The sequence below is a fragment of the Solanum lycopersicum genome, chromosome 1 (assembly GCF_036512215.1).
Source record: "Solanum lycopersicum chromosome 1, SLM_r2.1".
Taxonomy (NCBI): domain Eukaryota; kingdom Viridiplantae; phylum Streptophyta; class Magnoliopsida; order Solanales; family Solanaceae; genus Solanum; species Solanum lycopersicum.
In genome coordinates, this window is record NC_090800.1 from 77,357,649 (window position 1) to 77,375,597 (window position 17,949).

General features: G+C 29.4%; 1 protein-coding gene across 1 annotated transcript; it reads right to left on the bottom strand.

Annotated features, from left to right (window-relative positions):
* Positions 1 to 13,472: 13,472 nt before the first annotated feature.
* Positions 13,473 to 14,854, bottom strand: LOC104645292 (agamous-like MADS-box protein AGL92). The gene has a single exon (XM_010316656.3). The coding sequence runs from the start codon at positions 14,699 to 14,701 to the stop codon at positions 13,577 to 13,579; it is 1,125 nt and encodes a 374-aa protein (XP_010314958.2). The 5' UTR covers positions 14,702 to 14,854; the 3' UTR covers positions 13,473 to 13,576.
* Positions 14,855 to 17,949: the final 3,095 nt, after the last annotated feature.

Below are 17,949 nucleotides of genomic sequence, written 5' to 3' on the forward strand. Positions count from 1 at the left end.
ATATCCATACGAAAATTTAGTATTCCTGTCGAGAAAAAAATTAAACTATTTTCTTGAAGCTCATGAAGAAGACAATAGATTTAGTTGGATATTTAGAGATAAACTGGATATTAGGAACATTGATTTTTACACAAACTATAAAATTTGTTGCTTGTCCAAGGTAAAAAATCAAAGGTTTTTTGTTCATTGTACACAAACTATAAACAATTGTTCAAAGCTTAGCCAGATTCAAACAATAAAATATCCAATTTAAAAATAAGCAAACGAAAAATCCCTAGATTCTAAGAAAATTACTCCAATATCATGGTACTCAAATTATTTCACAATTTACGCTTAAGAAGTAAAAAAATTAGGAGAAAACTTTATTTTCACCTCGTGGTGATATCCTTGGTCGACAACAAAGATATATAGCACCTCAGGAGACAATTTCTTACGCAAATTCGTTAGTTTATTCCTTGAAGAACCGGAGGAGCTCATATTACAGTTTATTATGTCATTTTCTTACTGGGCATAATATATGAGTTGTCTAATTTTTTTGAAAAATTGTTAATAATAATTTTTTTTAAAAAAAGGAGTAATGTAATATGAAATTTCATTAGGAAAGAGAAATTTTTTTTGTGTTAAATATATTTTGAGGAAAATAGGTAAAGTTTGGTGATATTGTAGTCCTAAAACAAACATAAGTGATATTCCTAGATAATGTTCTAAACATGAGTGACTATCTAGGGAAATTACTCGAAAATAATCTCAGAAACAGATTATAAACAATATAAAAAACATTTTTCTTAAAGAAAAAAATCGATCCCACTGAATGCACCGTATTACCTGGAGGAAATTATTCTTCTCAAGTACATGAGTTTAATGTAATATATCCTCCCAGGATAGAACGATCTTACTAATTGCTGTATCGCAACCTAAAATTCACGGTGTTAGGAAACCATACAACGACAGCAAAGTACACTTAGAATAACAGATTTAGTAGTACGTAGTAAAAGAAATTTAGAAAATTGGTTCAGTTAAAATGAGAAGAAATCCCTCAATCTATAGAAAATAAAGGGTAGTATGAAAAAATGTTCTTATTGTTTCTTACCGAAAAGGTCACAACCCTTTGAAAAAGTCACAACCTTTCATTGAAGTCACAACTTTTCATAAAAGTCACAATTCTTTATTTTTCATTCATACTTTTTATAACCAAACAATCCCCCGCATGAATGGACAATGACTCCAAGACAAAGAAATTGACACGTGTGTACTTTACAAGCAAGAATTAATTTCATCTGGATGAATATGTTTTCCTTTGAACTTTTTGTAGTGAACATATATCGGATATACTCGGCCAATTGGTTAATTTGATATCTTTTAACCATCAATTTGTTATGTATACCTAGACAATCATATGTCATACAATCAACCCCTTACCGTTTATGGTTCTTACGGCTGTGTTCGTTTCAACCATAAACACCTCCTGATTTTATGAGTGTATATAGAGACGACTTTTGAAAATCATCCTCTTTGAAGCGACTTACTCTTCACACATGTGATTTCTAATAGTGTTATCGCGAAGATACACTATCTGGTTAAGTTTTCCTAACTTAGAAAATCATTTAAAATTTTAAGTATTTTTAACTCATAAACATATATTGGATACTCGATCAATCAACGATAGATTTGATATCTTTGAACCATCAACTTTTTACGTATACGTAGATAATCATATGTCACACAATTAACCCCTCATCATTTATGATTTTTACGGTTGTGTTTGTTTAAGCCATAAACACCTTAGTTTCATGAGTGTATAAAGAGATGGACTTTTGAAAATCATCCTATTTGAACAGACTTACATTTCACACTCACATAGGTGATTTCTAATCATATTACTTGCGAAGATACACCATTTGGTCAAGTCTCCCAAACTTAGAAAATCATTTAAAATTTTAAGCATTATTAACTCATTAACAAGCCTTCATGTTATATCCTTGTTCCTGAACATTGTTCTTCATCATGAGAACTAATTGAGTTGGTTGACAATGCCGAACCGTAAGTCACAACTTTGTTTTTCTCCTTGAACCTAGCTCTTAGGATCTCCAGTTTTCTAGGTAAAGTTACCGCAATGATGATTTGTCCTAAGCCGTAAACCCATTCCCTTAGATGACCCTTCAACTTTCTCTCTAGTTAGACTTTTTTGTAAGTGAATTTGACACATTATCCTTTGAGTTTACATAGTCAATTGTGATAATTCCTATCACGATCCAAACCATCTTGATTAACACCCACACTAACTCTCCAATAAGAGCACCACTACTACAACGCAAACTAGCAACTTAATAAAAAATAAAGACATTTAAAAATACGAAAGCAAATTTAAATACTAAGGAAGAAATAAAGAGTTCTCATAAACTCCAAACAAAAGTCTAACAACCAAAATAAATGCGAAATAACACCTAGAACTTAAATTCAATGTACCAAATTGCAAGTTTAACAAGTCTAGGAAAATGGGTACAACCAAATTAAACATAAGAAATCCTAAGTACTAGTCTAAGCCCGGAATGTGGACATATATGAAAATAAAACTCACGACAGCCTGAAAGAAACCGACTCATTTTTGAATTCGTTAATCACTAATCTTCTAAGCAAGGTCCATTAATAATCGCTTGAATATGCCTTGTACTCTGTGTAGTATCAATACACAACCATAATGTACTGGTAAGATCACGAGGCTATCCCACTAAGAGTAACATACATAAGCCATTACAACATAATAATAACATGCATATATCGAACATATACAATATCAACATCACTTATGAACAACGTACATTTTAAAATACTCAAGATATAAAATTATGGCAAGTTGTTGGTCCTCTCATGGAACCCAAAATCAAACTATTAGTGTACCAGTACGTGGTACACGTTCCAAGTTAGCATGTCGGGTCGTGATATATGTTACATTGTTTATGTCGGTCTGTGACAATCGACCCCAGTTAGTGTGTTGGAACGCAACACCCGATCCATTCAACAAGTCACAATCACAATTACAAAGTACATTATCTTAATCATACAATCAAGTCATGATTCATGACATTCAATTATCCGTCTATCCTCATTTACGATCAGTGTGATCAACAAATGCAATATCCGCACATATACATATATCATAATAAAACAATAACAAATATATATCACATAACATGAAATCAAATCATCAACTACCTCAAACAAAGCTTGAATCTCCTAAAAAGGGGATAATGCACAAGTACTCCCTCAACATATGCCTGAAATCTCAAAGACACACTTATACTACAATAAGGTCCTATTAACCCCCAAAATTTATTGGTCTACGTGGCACTATCTTGTGAGCCCAATGCTGGTTGACTTTTTTCAAGTTAGTGCGGCGTATGCCGAAAAGGGGTAGAAAATTTCTTATAAAATAAGTTCAGGGGGGTAATAGGACCTTAGTATAGTATAAGTGTGTCTCTAGGATTTTAGGCATAGGTTGAGGGGATACTTGTGCATTTTCTACCTAAAAACCTGATTTTTATATTTTTGGATCCTTTACACTTGTCCTTGGTCTACAAAACAATCAATATAACACGGAAATCAATAAACGATGTCTAATCACCTAGATTACAATCAACTCTATCAAGCCTAGATCAACCCACGATTCCTATACCCAAATTAGAGATTGTTCCACCATAATTTCAGATCAAAAATCTTCATCATTGATAATTACCCACTAGTTTACATTTTATGGATCGAAAGTCGGATTCAGGGAGTGAAAACTTTACCTTTAGCCTTAAGAATAATGGAAAACTATCAAGAAAACACCTGGGGTCATATCCTAGCTCTCAAAGTTGAAAAGTGCAGAATAAAATATTTTTTGAATTCATTTTTTTACTTGAGTTGTATTTGTTCAGCCACAACGGTCCTCACCCTGCTACAGTGGCCCTGCCCTAGCAGGAAAATCTCGCCTTAGTGGCTTGCGCTGAACCACTGAGCAACTTTAATAATTTTAAATCCCCATTTGACAACACAACTTCAACCCATGACACTAAAAAATACGTTCATGCTAAGATTAGTTTTGAGAGTTCTACTCTCCTAAATTCAATATCCTATATTCGTATGAATTTCTTAACGTCTTAGCTATCTAGATATGTGATCAAATTCATAATTAAAACTCCAATTGGTAATAGATTTCCCGAGAGAGTAGTATTATAATGGTATAATATATATGTCTTATATGACGAGACAATTTGTTATTCATCATTATCCATCCCCTACCTATTGCATCTTTACTGTCATAGTGTATGCATACTGATGCCAAAGGTTTGGCCAAAAAAGATTATATATCAAGAAATTTTGGAGTCTTTCAACTTATTCACCGTCATTATCTAGAGAACCTAGCTTAGAGATTATTGTAGAGCTAGTGATACATTTATTTTTGGAAGATTTTCAAAAGAATGTTCATCCACCAAGAATAAATACATATTCACTCGTGGATTTTACTTTTTTGATCTCGGTGATCCAATTTGTATTACTATATCCTTTCAATAATGGTTAATATTGTTATAATGCAAGGCATAGTTTTGAGTATTTTTTTAAATACCCCAAAACTTTTTTCATGCTCATCCAATGAGTTCAATTGGAATAACTTGTGAACCGACACAGTTTATTAATAGCATATGCTATATTTGATCACGTACACTTCATGATATATATAATACTTCTCAATATGATGCTCAAGATTGAACCAATCTTATTATTGATACCATTGTTCCAAAAGGAGGAGTCCACATAAGACATGAAATGTTACAAAAATCAGCTCTGAAGATAGTAGATGTCATTTGACATTTACTACACGTCTGGATATCTTTATTAAGTACATTCTCGTTTTTCGTTTTGTTCTTTACAAGGTCCTTTGGACTTTTCATTAAACTACTCAAGCCTAATTTTACATTTCACAATTCTTAGGTCTTATTTTAATCCTTTTAGGAATATGAACTTGGACTTTGGCTAGACACCCCCGCACTTTTGCTTTCTTTCTGAAAAGACAAAATTTTTTGTTGTTTCCTTTTGCAATAAGGATTAGTTTATCCACACAAGTTTTGTGGCAAACCTAAACTTATAAGTAATGCAATCATTATTTCCTTCAAAGTTCATTTTCTTATTCTGCAATTCCATTAGATTTTCGTGAATAAGACAGTAGTTTGATGGATAAATCCGTTTTCCAAATATATGTATGCAAAATGAGATTTATAACCTCATCCCTATCAGTTCTTATCTTTTTCTCAACTGATTTCAATTTCAATTTTATATTGCCTAGTTGTTTCTGTTGCTTCACCCTTACCATTCAGCAAGACATAACCGTATGAAATGCAATTGTCGATAAAAGTTATGAGATGTTTTTTCCCACCACGAGATGGTATTTACTTCATATCACATATGTCAGTGTAAATCAACTCTAAGGAATTAGAATTTCTTTTGACACATTTATAAGAATGCTCAACATACTTATATTCCACACAAACTTGACATTTTTATCTATTGCACTCAAAGTAAAACAAAATTTCTAAGTTTATTAGTTTTCCCTAATTGACATATTCCAAGTGCTCATGTCACAAACAGTTTGACTCAAGCAAGTAAGAACAATAAAAGTATTGAGTTGAAAAGCTCTCCGCGAAGTAGTTTTTCCTCACAAATATTTGTTCCTATTTCTTACAATTTCGTATAATATAAACATTGTTTAGAGTAATCACATTGTCAAACGTCCTTTTTGGAAGGACCTTTCCATAAATTTTAATTGATTGTTATAGAACTATCCATGAACAAAGTTTCATTGGGTCCAATAAAGACGATATAGGCCAAATGCTTCTTTTAAAAAACATGACTAATGGTTATTCACCAATATTCATGTCTATACAAATAGTTATATTTAATAGACATATCTTTTTATGTAAAATCATAACATTTTGAAGACACTTTTTAATAAAAGAATTCAATCATTTTTAACAAGTATAAATATAATTTGGTTGTTCCATACTTGTCATACCATATACTAGTAAAAGAGAAACTGAACGATCACAGTTTAAAATATACTCCAAGAATTTTTTGGATCTAATTAACATTATACAAAAATATCATCAAATTTCATATCTTTTACTCCAAGTTTAAGTAGACACTTAATCTAATTTTACTTTGTCATAAGCAAAAAATTCCCTAGATTTTGAAATATGATCTCAATAATATTTTTCATATAGTTGAAAATAAGTTTTCCACATATTTTTTCAGACTATCAATGGCAGCATGAAACCTCGTTTGGAAATATTATTCTAAGAAAGAATTATATTGCTTCAGTTTTTTTTTACCATCTTTACATTGTGTGAAAATTCATTTCATCGAGGAACCTATTATAGACACGAAAAAACACACACGTTAAGCCATTGGTCTTTCTTCTATCACAATTAGACACACCACTTAGTATTTAGAATACTAATAATAAAGAAAAAACTTTTATATAGATTTTTCTATTTAACAGTGAAATTTATAAAAAACAAAAGGTACGACACTGACTTATTAGATGAAGTTTTCATATTCTTCAAACCAATTGCAAGGTCTTATTTATCCTGAGTAGAAAGCTACAACAAAAGTTACTCTACAGAAACCAAACACAATCCTGAATCCAACACTCACCGCGTACTTACATTATCACCTGAACTTCTTCTTTATACCTTAAACCCGGCCCCTTTGAGAAAAAATCCTGAATCCAACACTTTTTCGGGGAATGAAAAGTTCCATCGTGTCTCTCTTAGAATATCTGAAGGCTGAAAATGATGAATCTTCTATTGCCAAGAACAACTTATCGGTTTTAGTATATGGTTGTGTATATTAATAGTGATAATCACTACCCTAAGAAATTATGTGCAAGCAAAATTTCCAATCATTTTAGTTTTATTGATGCATATTACTTCGGAATAAATAAATTTCTCTTTTAAACGAATAGAGTGTAATTATCGCATATATAATTTTTTGTAAAATAAATTTAGCGAGCTGAAAAGGTCACAATTTAAGCTTAGTTGAATGTTTAATCTTTTTTATATTCTCGCTTTAATTATAAGAAGAATATGTCATATTATAATATTTGTGAGTGGAGATATAAAGGTTAAAAGGTACAATCTAAATTTAGTTAAATTTTTTTTATCATTTGCTAACCTTATAAGTAAGTATGTCATATTAAATATATATTTTGCGAGTTAAAAAGATTAAGACAAAAGATCATGATTTAAACTATGTTATTTTTTTTTATCTTATTTATGAATCATAATAAGCAAATTTATAACATACACTACTCATTGCAGGTAATGAAACTTAATTGACACACATATCATAATTTAAATCTAGTTAAATCTCTCATCCCTAACTATAAGAAAAGTCAATTGTTTACACCACTGAACTCATTGCAAAGGGGGAAAAATTAATGTCTCTCCCTAACCCTATTTCTTTCTCTTTCAGAAATTAGAGGAAATACACTTTATTTAAGGAGTAAAAAATAATAATTTTTATCTAGACTTTGTAAAGAGGTAGGTGGAAGCTTCATGATTTGGAAATATCTCCGGTTCGTTTTGGTAAGGGTTATAGACTAAGGTAGTCAATTCAACATCGCAAAGAATGTTGAGTTCACGAGCCTTGGTTAAGAAACCCTTTATTCGTTTTCTATATGAAACTTTCCTCTCAGTGTTATTTTCAATGAAAACTAACTTTACTTTCTTTCTACCCACGGTGAAAATGAGGAAAAGGAGGAGAGATGTGTTTATTGGGATATGTGGGATGAAATGAATTTATTATTCTTACTGTTGTTGTGTATTACTTTGCTAAGAATTGCCTCCTATTTATAGGGTGGAAAATTAGTTTTTGAATTAGAGGATACTTAGTTGTCAAGAGTACTATTTTGGTATAAAAAAAAATGAGCAAATCTTTTTGAGTCAAATTTTTCTTATTAGAAAAATAAATAAATTAATTTAGATCTACGTAAGTATGACTCTAGTCTTAAGAATAACTTTTTTTGAGTCAAACTTTTTTTATTAGGGAAAAAATTTAATTAATTTAGATCTAGATAAGTATAACTCTAGTCTTATGTTAAACAAATCTTTTTGAGTCAAACTATTTTTTATTAGGAAAATAATTTAATTAATTTAGATCTAGATATGTATTATCTATCTGAGATGACCATAGAGTATTACAATGTTTTTTTCGTAAAGAAAGTCTAAAAGATTTGTATATTTTATTCATAAATAAATGTTAAAAATATATTGAAACAAATGAAAAATTGAAATATTGACCAAAAAAATGAAATATTAATTTTAAAAATATTTAAATAATATAATACAAATTAACTTAATGATTAGTAAAATTGAAATATTTATTGACTATTTAATGAAGATATGTGTATGATTATTATTGTTACGGCACTTATAAAAGCACATTATATTTTTTCCAATTTTGGAAGAAACCGTATTTTGAAGAAATTTATATTGATTTCAATTTATTAAAAATCAACTTAATCTCAAATTTTTGTTTTTTTTACATGAAAAATATTTCTAAATTTGTTTCAAATACAAATTTGTGCATAAAAAAATTTCACAAGACAACTACTAAACTATTGTGTTTATTTTATTTTACAATACTATCCAATTATATTTAAAACTAATCATGCTCAGATATTGTAATTTGTTACATTAAAAAAATATAAAATAGTTTCAATGAAAATAATACATAAAATAATCGCACATGACACTTCCAAACTAACGTGCAACATCTTTTTAGAATTATTAATTTCACAGAATTCATGATTTTTTTTTATATTTGTGATTCTATTTTAGAGAAATGAAAAATAAGCTTATTTAATTTTTTCGTAATTGTCTTTTAAAAAAATTAGGATTAACCTAGTTGCTTGAATATGCCTTGTACTTAACAAAGAAAGAACAAATGTAGTGTCAATACACAACCATAATGTACTGGTAGGATCACGAGTCTAACCACTTAGAGCAACATACATAAGTCATTACAACATAATAACAACATGCATATACCAAACATATACAATATCAACATCACTTATGAACGACGTACATTTTACAATTCTCAAGATATAATATTATGGCAAGTTATTGCTCCTCTCATGGAACGTAAACCCTAACTAATAGTGTACCGGTACGTGGTGCATGTTCTAAGTTAGCATGTCAGATCGTGATATATGTTACATTGTTTATGTGGGTCTGTGACAATCGATTCCAGTTAGTGTGTCGAAATGCAACACCTAATCCATTCAACAAGTCACAATCACAATCACAAAGTACATTCTCCTAATTATACAATCAAGTCATGATTCATGACATTCAATTATCTGTCTATCCTCATTTACGATTAGTGTGATCATCAAATGCAATATCTGCACAAATACATATATCATAATAAAGTAATAACAAACATATAACACACAACATGATATTAGACCATCAACTACCTCAAACAAAGCTTGAATCTCCTAAAAACATGATTCTTACCTTTTCGAATCATTTTCGCTTGTTCTTGGTCTACAAAATAATCAATATAACAAGAGAATCAATAAACGATGTCTAATCACCCAGATTACAATCAAATCTATCAACCCTGATCAAACCCGCGATTCCTATACCTAAATTAGAGATTTTTTTACCATAATTTCCACATCAAAACTCTTGATCATTTATAATTACCCACTAGTTTACATTTTATGGATCAAAGGTCGAATTCAGGGAGTTAAAACCTTATATTTAGCCTTAAGAATAGTGGAAAGCTATCAAGAAAACACCTGGGGTCATATCCTAGCTCTCAAAGTGAAAAAGTGCATAATAGAATATTTTTTCGATTCATTTTTTACTTAAGTTGTATTTGTTCCGCCACAGCGGTCCTCACCCCGCTAAAGTGGACCTGTCCTACCAGGAAAATCTCGCCTTAGCGGCTTGCGCTGAACCACTGAGCAACTTTAATAATTTTAAACCTCATTTGACAACACATCTTCAACCCATGACACTAAAAAGTACCAGTTCATGCTAAGATTAATTTTGAGAGTTCTACTCTCCTAATTCAATCTCCTAAATTCGTAAGGATTTCTTAACGTCTTAGCTATGTAGATATGTGATCAAATTCATAATTAGATCAGTAAGTGGTAATAGGTTTCTTTATAAAGTAGTATTCTAACGGTATAATATATATGTCTTATATGACAAGACAATTTGTTATATATCATTATTCATCCCCTACTTATTGCATCTTTACTATCATAGTGTATGCATACTGATGCGAAAGGTTTGGCCAAAAAAGAATATATATCAACAAATTTTGGAGTCTTTCAACTTATTCACCGTCATTATCTAGAGAACCTAGCTTAGAGATTATTGTAGAGCTAGTGATACATTTATTTTTGGAAGATTTTCAAAAGAATGTTCATCCACCAAGAATAAATACATATCCACTCGTGAATTTTACTTTATTTAATCTCGGTGATCCAATTTGCATTACTATATCCTTTCAATAATGGTTGATATTGTTATAATGCAAGATATAGTTTTGAGTATTTTTTAAATACCCCAAAACATTTTTCATGCTCATCCTTACCATACAGCAAGACATAACCGTATGAAATGCAATTATCGATAAAAGTTATGAGATGTTTTTTTCCCACCACGAGATGGTATTTACTTCATATCACATATGTCAGTGTAAATCAACTCTAAGGAAATAGAATTCCTTTTGACACATTTATAAGAATGCTCAACATACTTATATTCCACACAAACTTGACATTTTTTTTCTATTGCACTCAAAGTAAAACAAAATTTCTAAGTTTATTAGTTTTTCCTAATTGACATATTCCAAGTGCTCATGTCACAAACAGTTTGACTCAAGCAAGTAAGAACAAATAAAAGTATTGAGTTTGAAAAGCTCTCCGCGAGGTAGTTTTTCCTCACAAATATTTGTTCCTATTTCTTACAATTTCGTATAATATAAACATTGTTTAGAGTAATCACATTGTCAAACGTCCTTTTTGGAAGGACCTTTCCATAACTTTTAATTGAGTGTTATAGAACTACCCATGAACAAAGTTTCATTGGGTCCAATAAAGACAATATAGTCTAAATGCTTCTTTTACAAAACATGACAAATGGTTATTCACCAATATTCATGTCTATACAAATAGTTATATTTAATAGACATATCTTTTCATGAAAAATCACAACATTTTGAAGACACTTTTTCATTAAAAAATTCAATCATTTTTAACAAGTATAAATATGATTTGGTTGTTCCATACTTGTCATACCATATGCTAGTAAAAGAGAAACTCAACGATCACAGTATCAAATATACTCCAAGAATTTTTTGGATCTAATTAACATTATACAAAAATATCATCAAATTTCATATCTTGTAGTCCAAGTTTAAATTCGACACTTAATCTAATTTTACTTTTTCATAAGCAAAAAATCAAAATAACTTTTCAACATATTTTTCCAGACTATCAATGGAAGCATGAAAGGAAATATTATTCTACGAAAGAATTATATTGCTTCAGTTTTTTTGACAATCTTTACACTGTGTGAAAATTCATTTCATAGAGGAACCTATTATAGACACGAAAAAACACACGTGAATCCATTGATCTTTCTTCTATCACAATTAGACACACCACTAAGTATTTAGAATATTAATAATAAAGAAAAAACTTTTATATAAATTTTTCTATTTAACAGTGAAATTTATAGAAAACAAAAGGTACGACAGTGACTTATTAGATGAAGTTTTCATATTCTTCAAACCAATTGCAAGGTCTTATTTATCCTGAGTAGAAAGCTACAACAAAATTTACTCTACAGAAACCAAACACAATCAATTCACAATGAGTACAAGACCATAAAAAAGTTACCGCAAACAGAATAAAATATATTCTTATATTATCACATAGAAATGTTTTCCTTTTCAAATAGTCTTCCAGTTATAATATTTTGACATACTATTATATAAAAAAAACGTGCATCTTTCATTCTGCAAACTACAAAAATGCGCATCTCTCATTCTACAAGCTAAAGATTTTTAAAGACATCATTGTTTTTCGTGAAAAATTCATTTCAAAACATATGATTTGCAGGTCTTTTTCCAAAGATACACGTGATAAATATCAAAAGAATTAATTTTTACATACTATTTTCCTCCTTATATAAATAATAAGAAGGTTACCTAGTGTAATCTTTAATTAGAATGCCACCAATTTTTTAGTATATTCTCAATTCAATCTTGCTAAACAAGGTACCGACTTCTGAAGAAGTAGTATATTAATCTTCTACTTCAATGATTTTGCTTCAGTTAGTAGAATATAAAAAAATACCAATAATATATTAATTTCCTTAAGATTGTTGTTAGTCATGTATTCATAAGATACTTAGAACAAAAAATTTGAAGAACTTGATAAGAAAAAATAAAGTTTAAATGCATTTCTAAAACTACGAAATGAAAACCAGTAGAGAAAATAAACTTAGAAACAAATTAAAACAATATTCAAAATATTTTTCTTAAAGAAGAAAATTCAGTCCGCCGAATGAACGGTGTCCCCTCAAGAAAATTGTTCCCCTCAAGTACCCGTGGTTAAAATAATATATTCTTGCAGTATAGCACATTTTTTGTTCCACGCGACTTAGACAAGAATTCTATATGTTACCCACCCAATGTTGTTCTGATTGAATTTCAAAAATCTCGCTCGCTGTCAAAGCACATTTTGTGAAGTAGTTTCCTTCCATTGTCACTTCGATATAGTAAATCGAAAACCATGATCGGAGTCGTGGTATGAAGATAATGATTTGAAGACTCATTCGTCACAGAAGGGACTACTCTTGATGGCTTGTGTCTGTAGAACACAATTTAAACAAATTTATATTTTTTTATTATTTGATGAACGATAATAAGTAAGTTTATGTCATAGAATAATATCTTTTGAAATTTAGTAAGCTTAACATACAAAAATCACAATTAAAAACTCTCGTTGAATCTTTTATCCTTTATTATGTATAAAGAAATGAATTGTCACTCCTTAATATTTAGAAATGTTATGTATGCGGGGATAACCTTTTGTTGTTTTTTTTCACATATATTATGTTTTTCAAGAAAAAATAAGGGAGAACAACATTTTTATAGCATTTGAATATAAAGAACAGAGAAGCAACACTTGTCATAAAAAAATCTTAATCAAAGAAATTTCAACCTCCCTAGCAATATTTGAATTAAATTTCATCATCATTTTGTTTTTATTTTTTATCATAATTATAAATTTGGAAACCATACAACTAGATTCAAATAAGTTCTGATCAATTAAATATTAGAGTCATAGTCATAGTTGAGAAGCAATTCAGAACTTATCTAATGTTTTAATAGTAAAACACATAAAATTAAGACAAGTATCATATATTTAAGTAACACTACACAAAAAAAGTACTACTGTCATGCTTCGAAATTTATATGAAATAAAAGTTGCAACATTCCTAGATCCTTATAAATTGTTGTGATGGGGATTCGACTCTTGAACATTAGTGTTGAAAGATGTATCGTCAATTAAAGTTTGTATCTGATCATCAGTGAAACTCAGCAACTCAGAAAATGAAGGACTTTTTTGAATGACAAATGAGTCATTAACATTATTCTCCATTGGCTCTGATGCACTCATTGAGAGGATATTCTGGTCTAGTTGTGGTGCTACCGGAGGAACAAGCATTGGTGAAGACATTGGATAAGCCATTGTATAGGCAATTTCAGCATACCTTTGTGAAGATGATGAAGAAGGAACCAACGAAAGATCAGATGGAAGAGGAGTCTTCATGAATTCAGGCACTTGAGCAGAAGCGCTTGAAGGACCCATCAATGGAGCCTTCAGAGTAACCATCGATGTTGGAATTACATCAGGAACCAAATTAAGGGGAGCCCTTGGTCCCTCGAAGTTGGTCCTTCCAGGCACAGTAGATGGAACCAAAAGTGGAATCTCGGATAGTACTGGAACATCAGCATGGGCCAAAAGTGGAATCTCAGATAGTACTGGATCATCAACATGGGCCAAAAGTGGAGCCCATGATATGTCGAAGTTGGTCCCACCAGAATCCATGGGTCCAACAAAAGGTTGGGGAGCATTCGATGTTGAACCTTCTTCATGAGTTTTTGCTTCGATCGAGTCATCTATCAGTTTGAGGTTCTTATTGATCACATAACATAGATCGTTGAGATATTCAGGGTGCTTACTGTTGGGCATCTCTTCACCATTCAACAATCCATACATGTGGTTTGTATACTCCATTTTCTTGTTTTCCTGCCTCACCTTCTCAAGTTCCTTCTCAATTTTCTTGATCCTTTTCATGATTACATTTTCTTGTGTTTTCATGTTCTTTGATTTATCCTCCTCCGGAAGATTGCTAAACTTTGTAAAGAGGTCGGTGGAAGCTTCATGATTTGGAAATATCTCCGGTTCGTTTTGGTAAGGGTTATAGACTAAGGTAGCCATTTCAACATCGCAAAGGATGTTGAGTTCACGAGCCTTGGTTAAGAAACCCTTTATTCGTTTTCTATATGATACTCTCCTCTCAGTGTTATTTTCAATGAAAGCTAACTTCACTTTCTTTCTACCCATGGTGAAAATGAGAAAAAGGAGGAGAGATGTGTTTATTAGGATATGTGGGATGAAATGAATTTATTATTCTTACTGTTGTTGTGTATTACTTTGCTAAGAATTGCCTCCTATTTATAGGGTGGAAAATTAGTTTTTGAATTAGAGGATACTTAGTTGTCAAGAGTACTATTTTGGTATAAAAATAAATGAGCAAATCTTTTTGAGTCAAATTTTTCTTTTTAAGAAAATAAATTAATTAATTTAAATCTAGGTAAGTATGACGCTAGCCTTAAGAATAACTTTTTTTGAGTCAGACTTTTTTTATTAGGGAAAAAATTTAATTAATTTTGATCTAGATAAGTATAACTCTAGTCTTATGTTAAACAAATCTTTTTGAGTCAAATTTTTCTTTTTAGGAAAATAAATTAATTAATTTAAATCTAGGTAAGTATGACTCTAGCCTTAAGAATAACTTTTTTTGAGTCAGACTTTTTTTATTAGGGAAAAAATTTAATTAATTTTGATCTAGATAAATATAACTCTAGTCTTATGTTAAACAAATCTTTTTGAGTCAAACTATTTTTTATTAGGAAAATAATTTAATTAATTTAGATCTAGATATGTATTATCTATCTGAGATGACCATAGAGTATTACAATGTTTTTTCGTAAAGAAAGTCTAAAAAAATTGTATATTTTATTCATAAATAAATGTTAAAAATATATTGAAACAAATGAAAAATTGAAATATTGGCCAAAAAATTGAAATATTAATTTTAGAAATATTTAAATAATATAATACAAATTAATTTAATGATTAGTAAATTTGAAATATTTATTGAATATTTAATGAAGATATGTGTATGAGTATTATTGTTACGGCACTTATAAAAGCACATTATATTTTTTCCAATTTTGGAAGAAACCATATTTGGAAGAAATTTTATATTGATTTCAATTTATTAAAAATCAAATTAAGCTCAATTTTTTGTTTTTTTAACATTAAAAATATTTTTAAATTTGTTTCAAAGGCAAATTTGTGCATAAAAAAAGTTCCAAGAAAACTACTAAACTATTGTGTTTATTTTATTTTACAATAGTATCCAATTATATTTAAAACTAAATCATGCTCAGATATTGTAATTTGTTACATTATAAAAATATAAATTAGTTTCAATGAAAATTAATACATAAAATAATCGCACATGACACTTACCAAACTAACGTGCAACATCCTTTTAGAATTATTAATTTAATAGAATTCATGAATTTTTTTATATTTGTGATTCTATTTTAGAGAAATGAAAATTAAGCTTATTTAATTTATTCATAATTGTCTTTTAAAAAAATTATGATTAACCAAGTTAAATTGAACTAATATGAATCGAAAAAATGAAGATGCTATTTATTTATTGAATATGCAATATAATGTTAGTAACTCTATTTTTATACACTTAGAAAATCTTGACGATTTTCATTGTTATATGTGACTGAATGGATACTAATATAAAAAATTTAAAAGTGGAAAATGAAGTTAAACATTAAAAAACAAAAGTTAAAAAGTACAAGAAATTTTTAAAATGTTTGATGAAGCATGATAAAAGTAGAAGTAAATGCTTAATACGGTATGATAAAGTAAGTTAAATTTTGCGTGATAAGGTAAATATCTTTCTTCCACATTTCGCTCCTTTCTTCATTATATAATTTTCACGTGTTTTAAGAATTAACTTATGTAATATAGTCTATCCATTAAAATTCTTATCAATGTATCTACGTCGATATCTTTAATAAGTTTAGTCTTTACTCAATGAACCAATGTAGAAAGAGCAATGCCGAAGAGCTACTATACACTCACCGCGTACTTACATTATCACCTGAACTTCTTCTTTATACCTTAAACCCGGTCCCTTTGAGAAAAAATCTGAATTCAACACCTTTTCGTGGAATGGAAAGTTCCATCGCGTTTCTCTTAGAATATCTGAAGGCTGAAAATGATGAATCTTGTATTGCCAAGAAAAACTTATCAGTTTTAGTATCTGATTGTGTATATTAATAGTAATAATCACTACCCTAAGAAATTACGTGCAAGAAAAATTTCAATCATTTTCGTTTTACTAATACATATTACTTCGGAATAAATAAATTTCTCTTTTAAATATATAGAGTGTAATTATCGCATATATTTTTTTTTGTAAAATAAATTTAGCGAGCTGAAAAGGTCACAATTTAAGCTTAGTTGAATGTTCAATCTTTTCATATACTCGCTATAATTATGAGAAGAATATGTCATATTATAATATTTGTGAATGGAGATGTAAAGGTTAAAAGGTACAATCTAAATTTAGTTAAATTTTTTTTATCATTTGCTAACCTTATAAGTAAATATGTCATATTAAATATATATTTTGCGAGTTGAAAAGATTAAGACAAAAGATCATGATTTAAACTATGTTATTTTTTTTATCTTATTTATGAATCATAATAAGCAAATTTATAACATACACTACTCATTGCAGGTAATGAAACTTAATTGACACACATATCATAATTTAAATCTAGTTAAATCTCTCGTCCCTAACTATAAGAAAAGTCAATTGTTTAAACCACTGAACTCATTGCAAAGGGGGGAAAAATTAATGTCTCTCCCTAACCCTATTTCTTTCTCTTTCAGAAATTAGAGGAAATACACTTTATTTAAGGAGTAAAAAATAATAATTTTGATCTTGAATTGTTATATATGGATATAATCTCTTCTTTTATTTTCATACATATTTTTCAAAAATGAAAATATTATCTGGAAAAACAATCTTCGAAATAATTGAATAGTTTTTTTTGTAAGCGTTTGAATTTGTATGTATGAAGAAACAAGTAGCACTTATGATGGTTAAGTCACAAAGAAAAAATCTTCACTGAGCGAAGAAATTTCAATGTGTCTTAGATTAAATATATTATCAATTTCATATAAATTTACAAGCTTCTCCTCTATATGTTCATCCATCACCATTTTGTTTTTATTTTGGCAACAATACAGTTCGATTCAAAGAAATTCTCACCAATTAAACATCAAAGTCATACATTAAAAACTGAGAACCAATTGAAAACTTATCAATAATCGAATAGTAAAACACATAAAATTGGGTTAGAAATCAAAAACATAAGTGCTAACTTAAATAAAGGCAAGTAATATATTTAGTGTTCATTATAATGTTCTCGTACTCAGAGGCAGAGCTAGGTGACGGTTCATGGGTTCGGAAGAACCTATTTGCTTTA

What these genes read in the sequence shown, in the direction of transcription:
- LOC104645292 (XM_010316656.3), bottom strand. Translation starts at nt 14,701, where the DNA reads ATGGGTAGAAAGAAAGTGAAGTTAGCTTTCATTGAAAATAACACTGAG.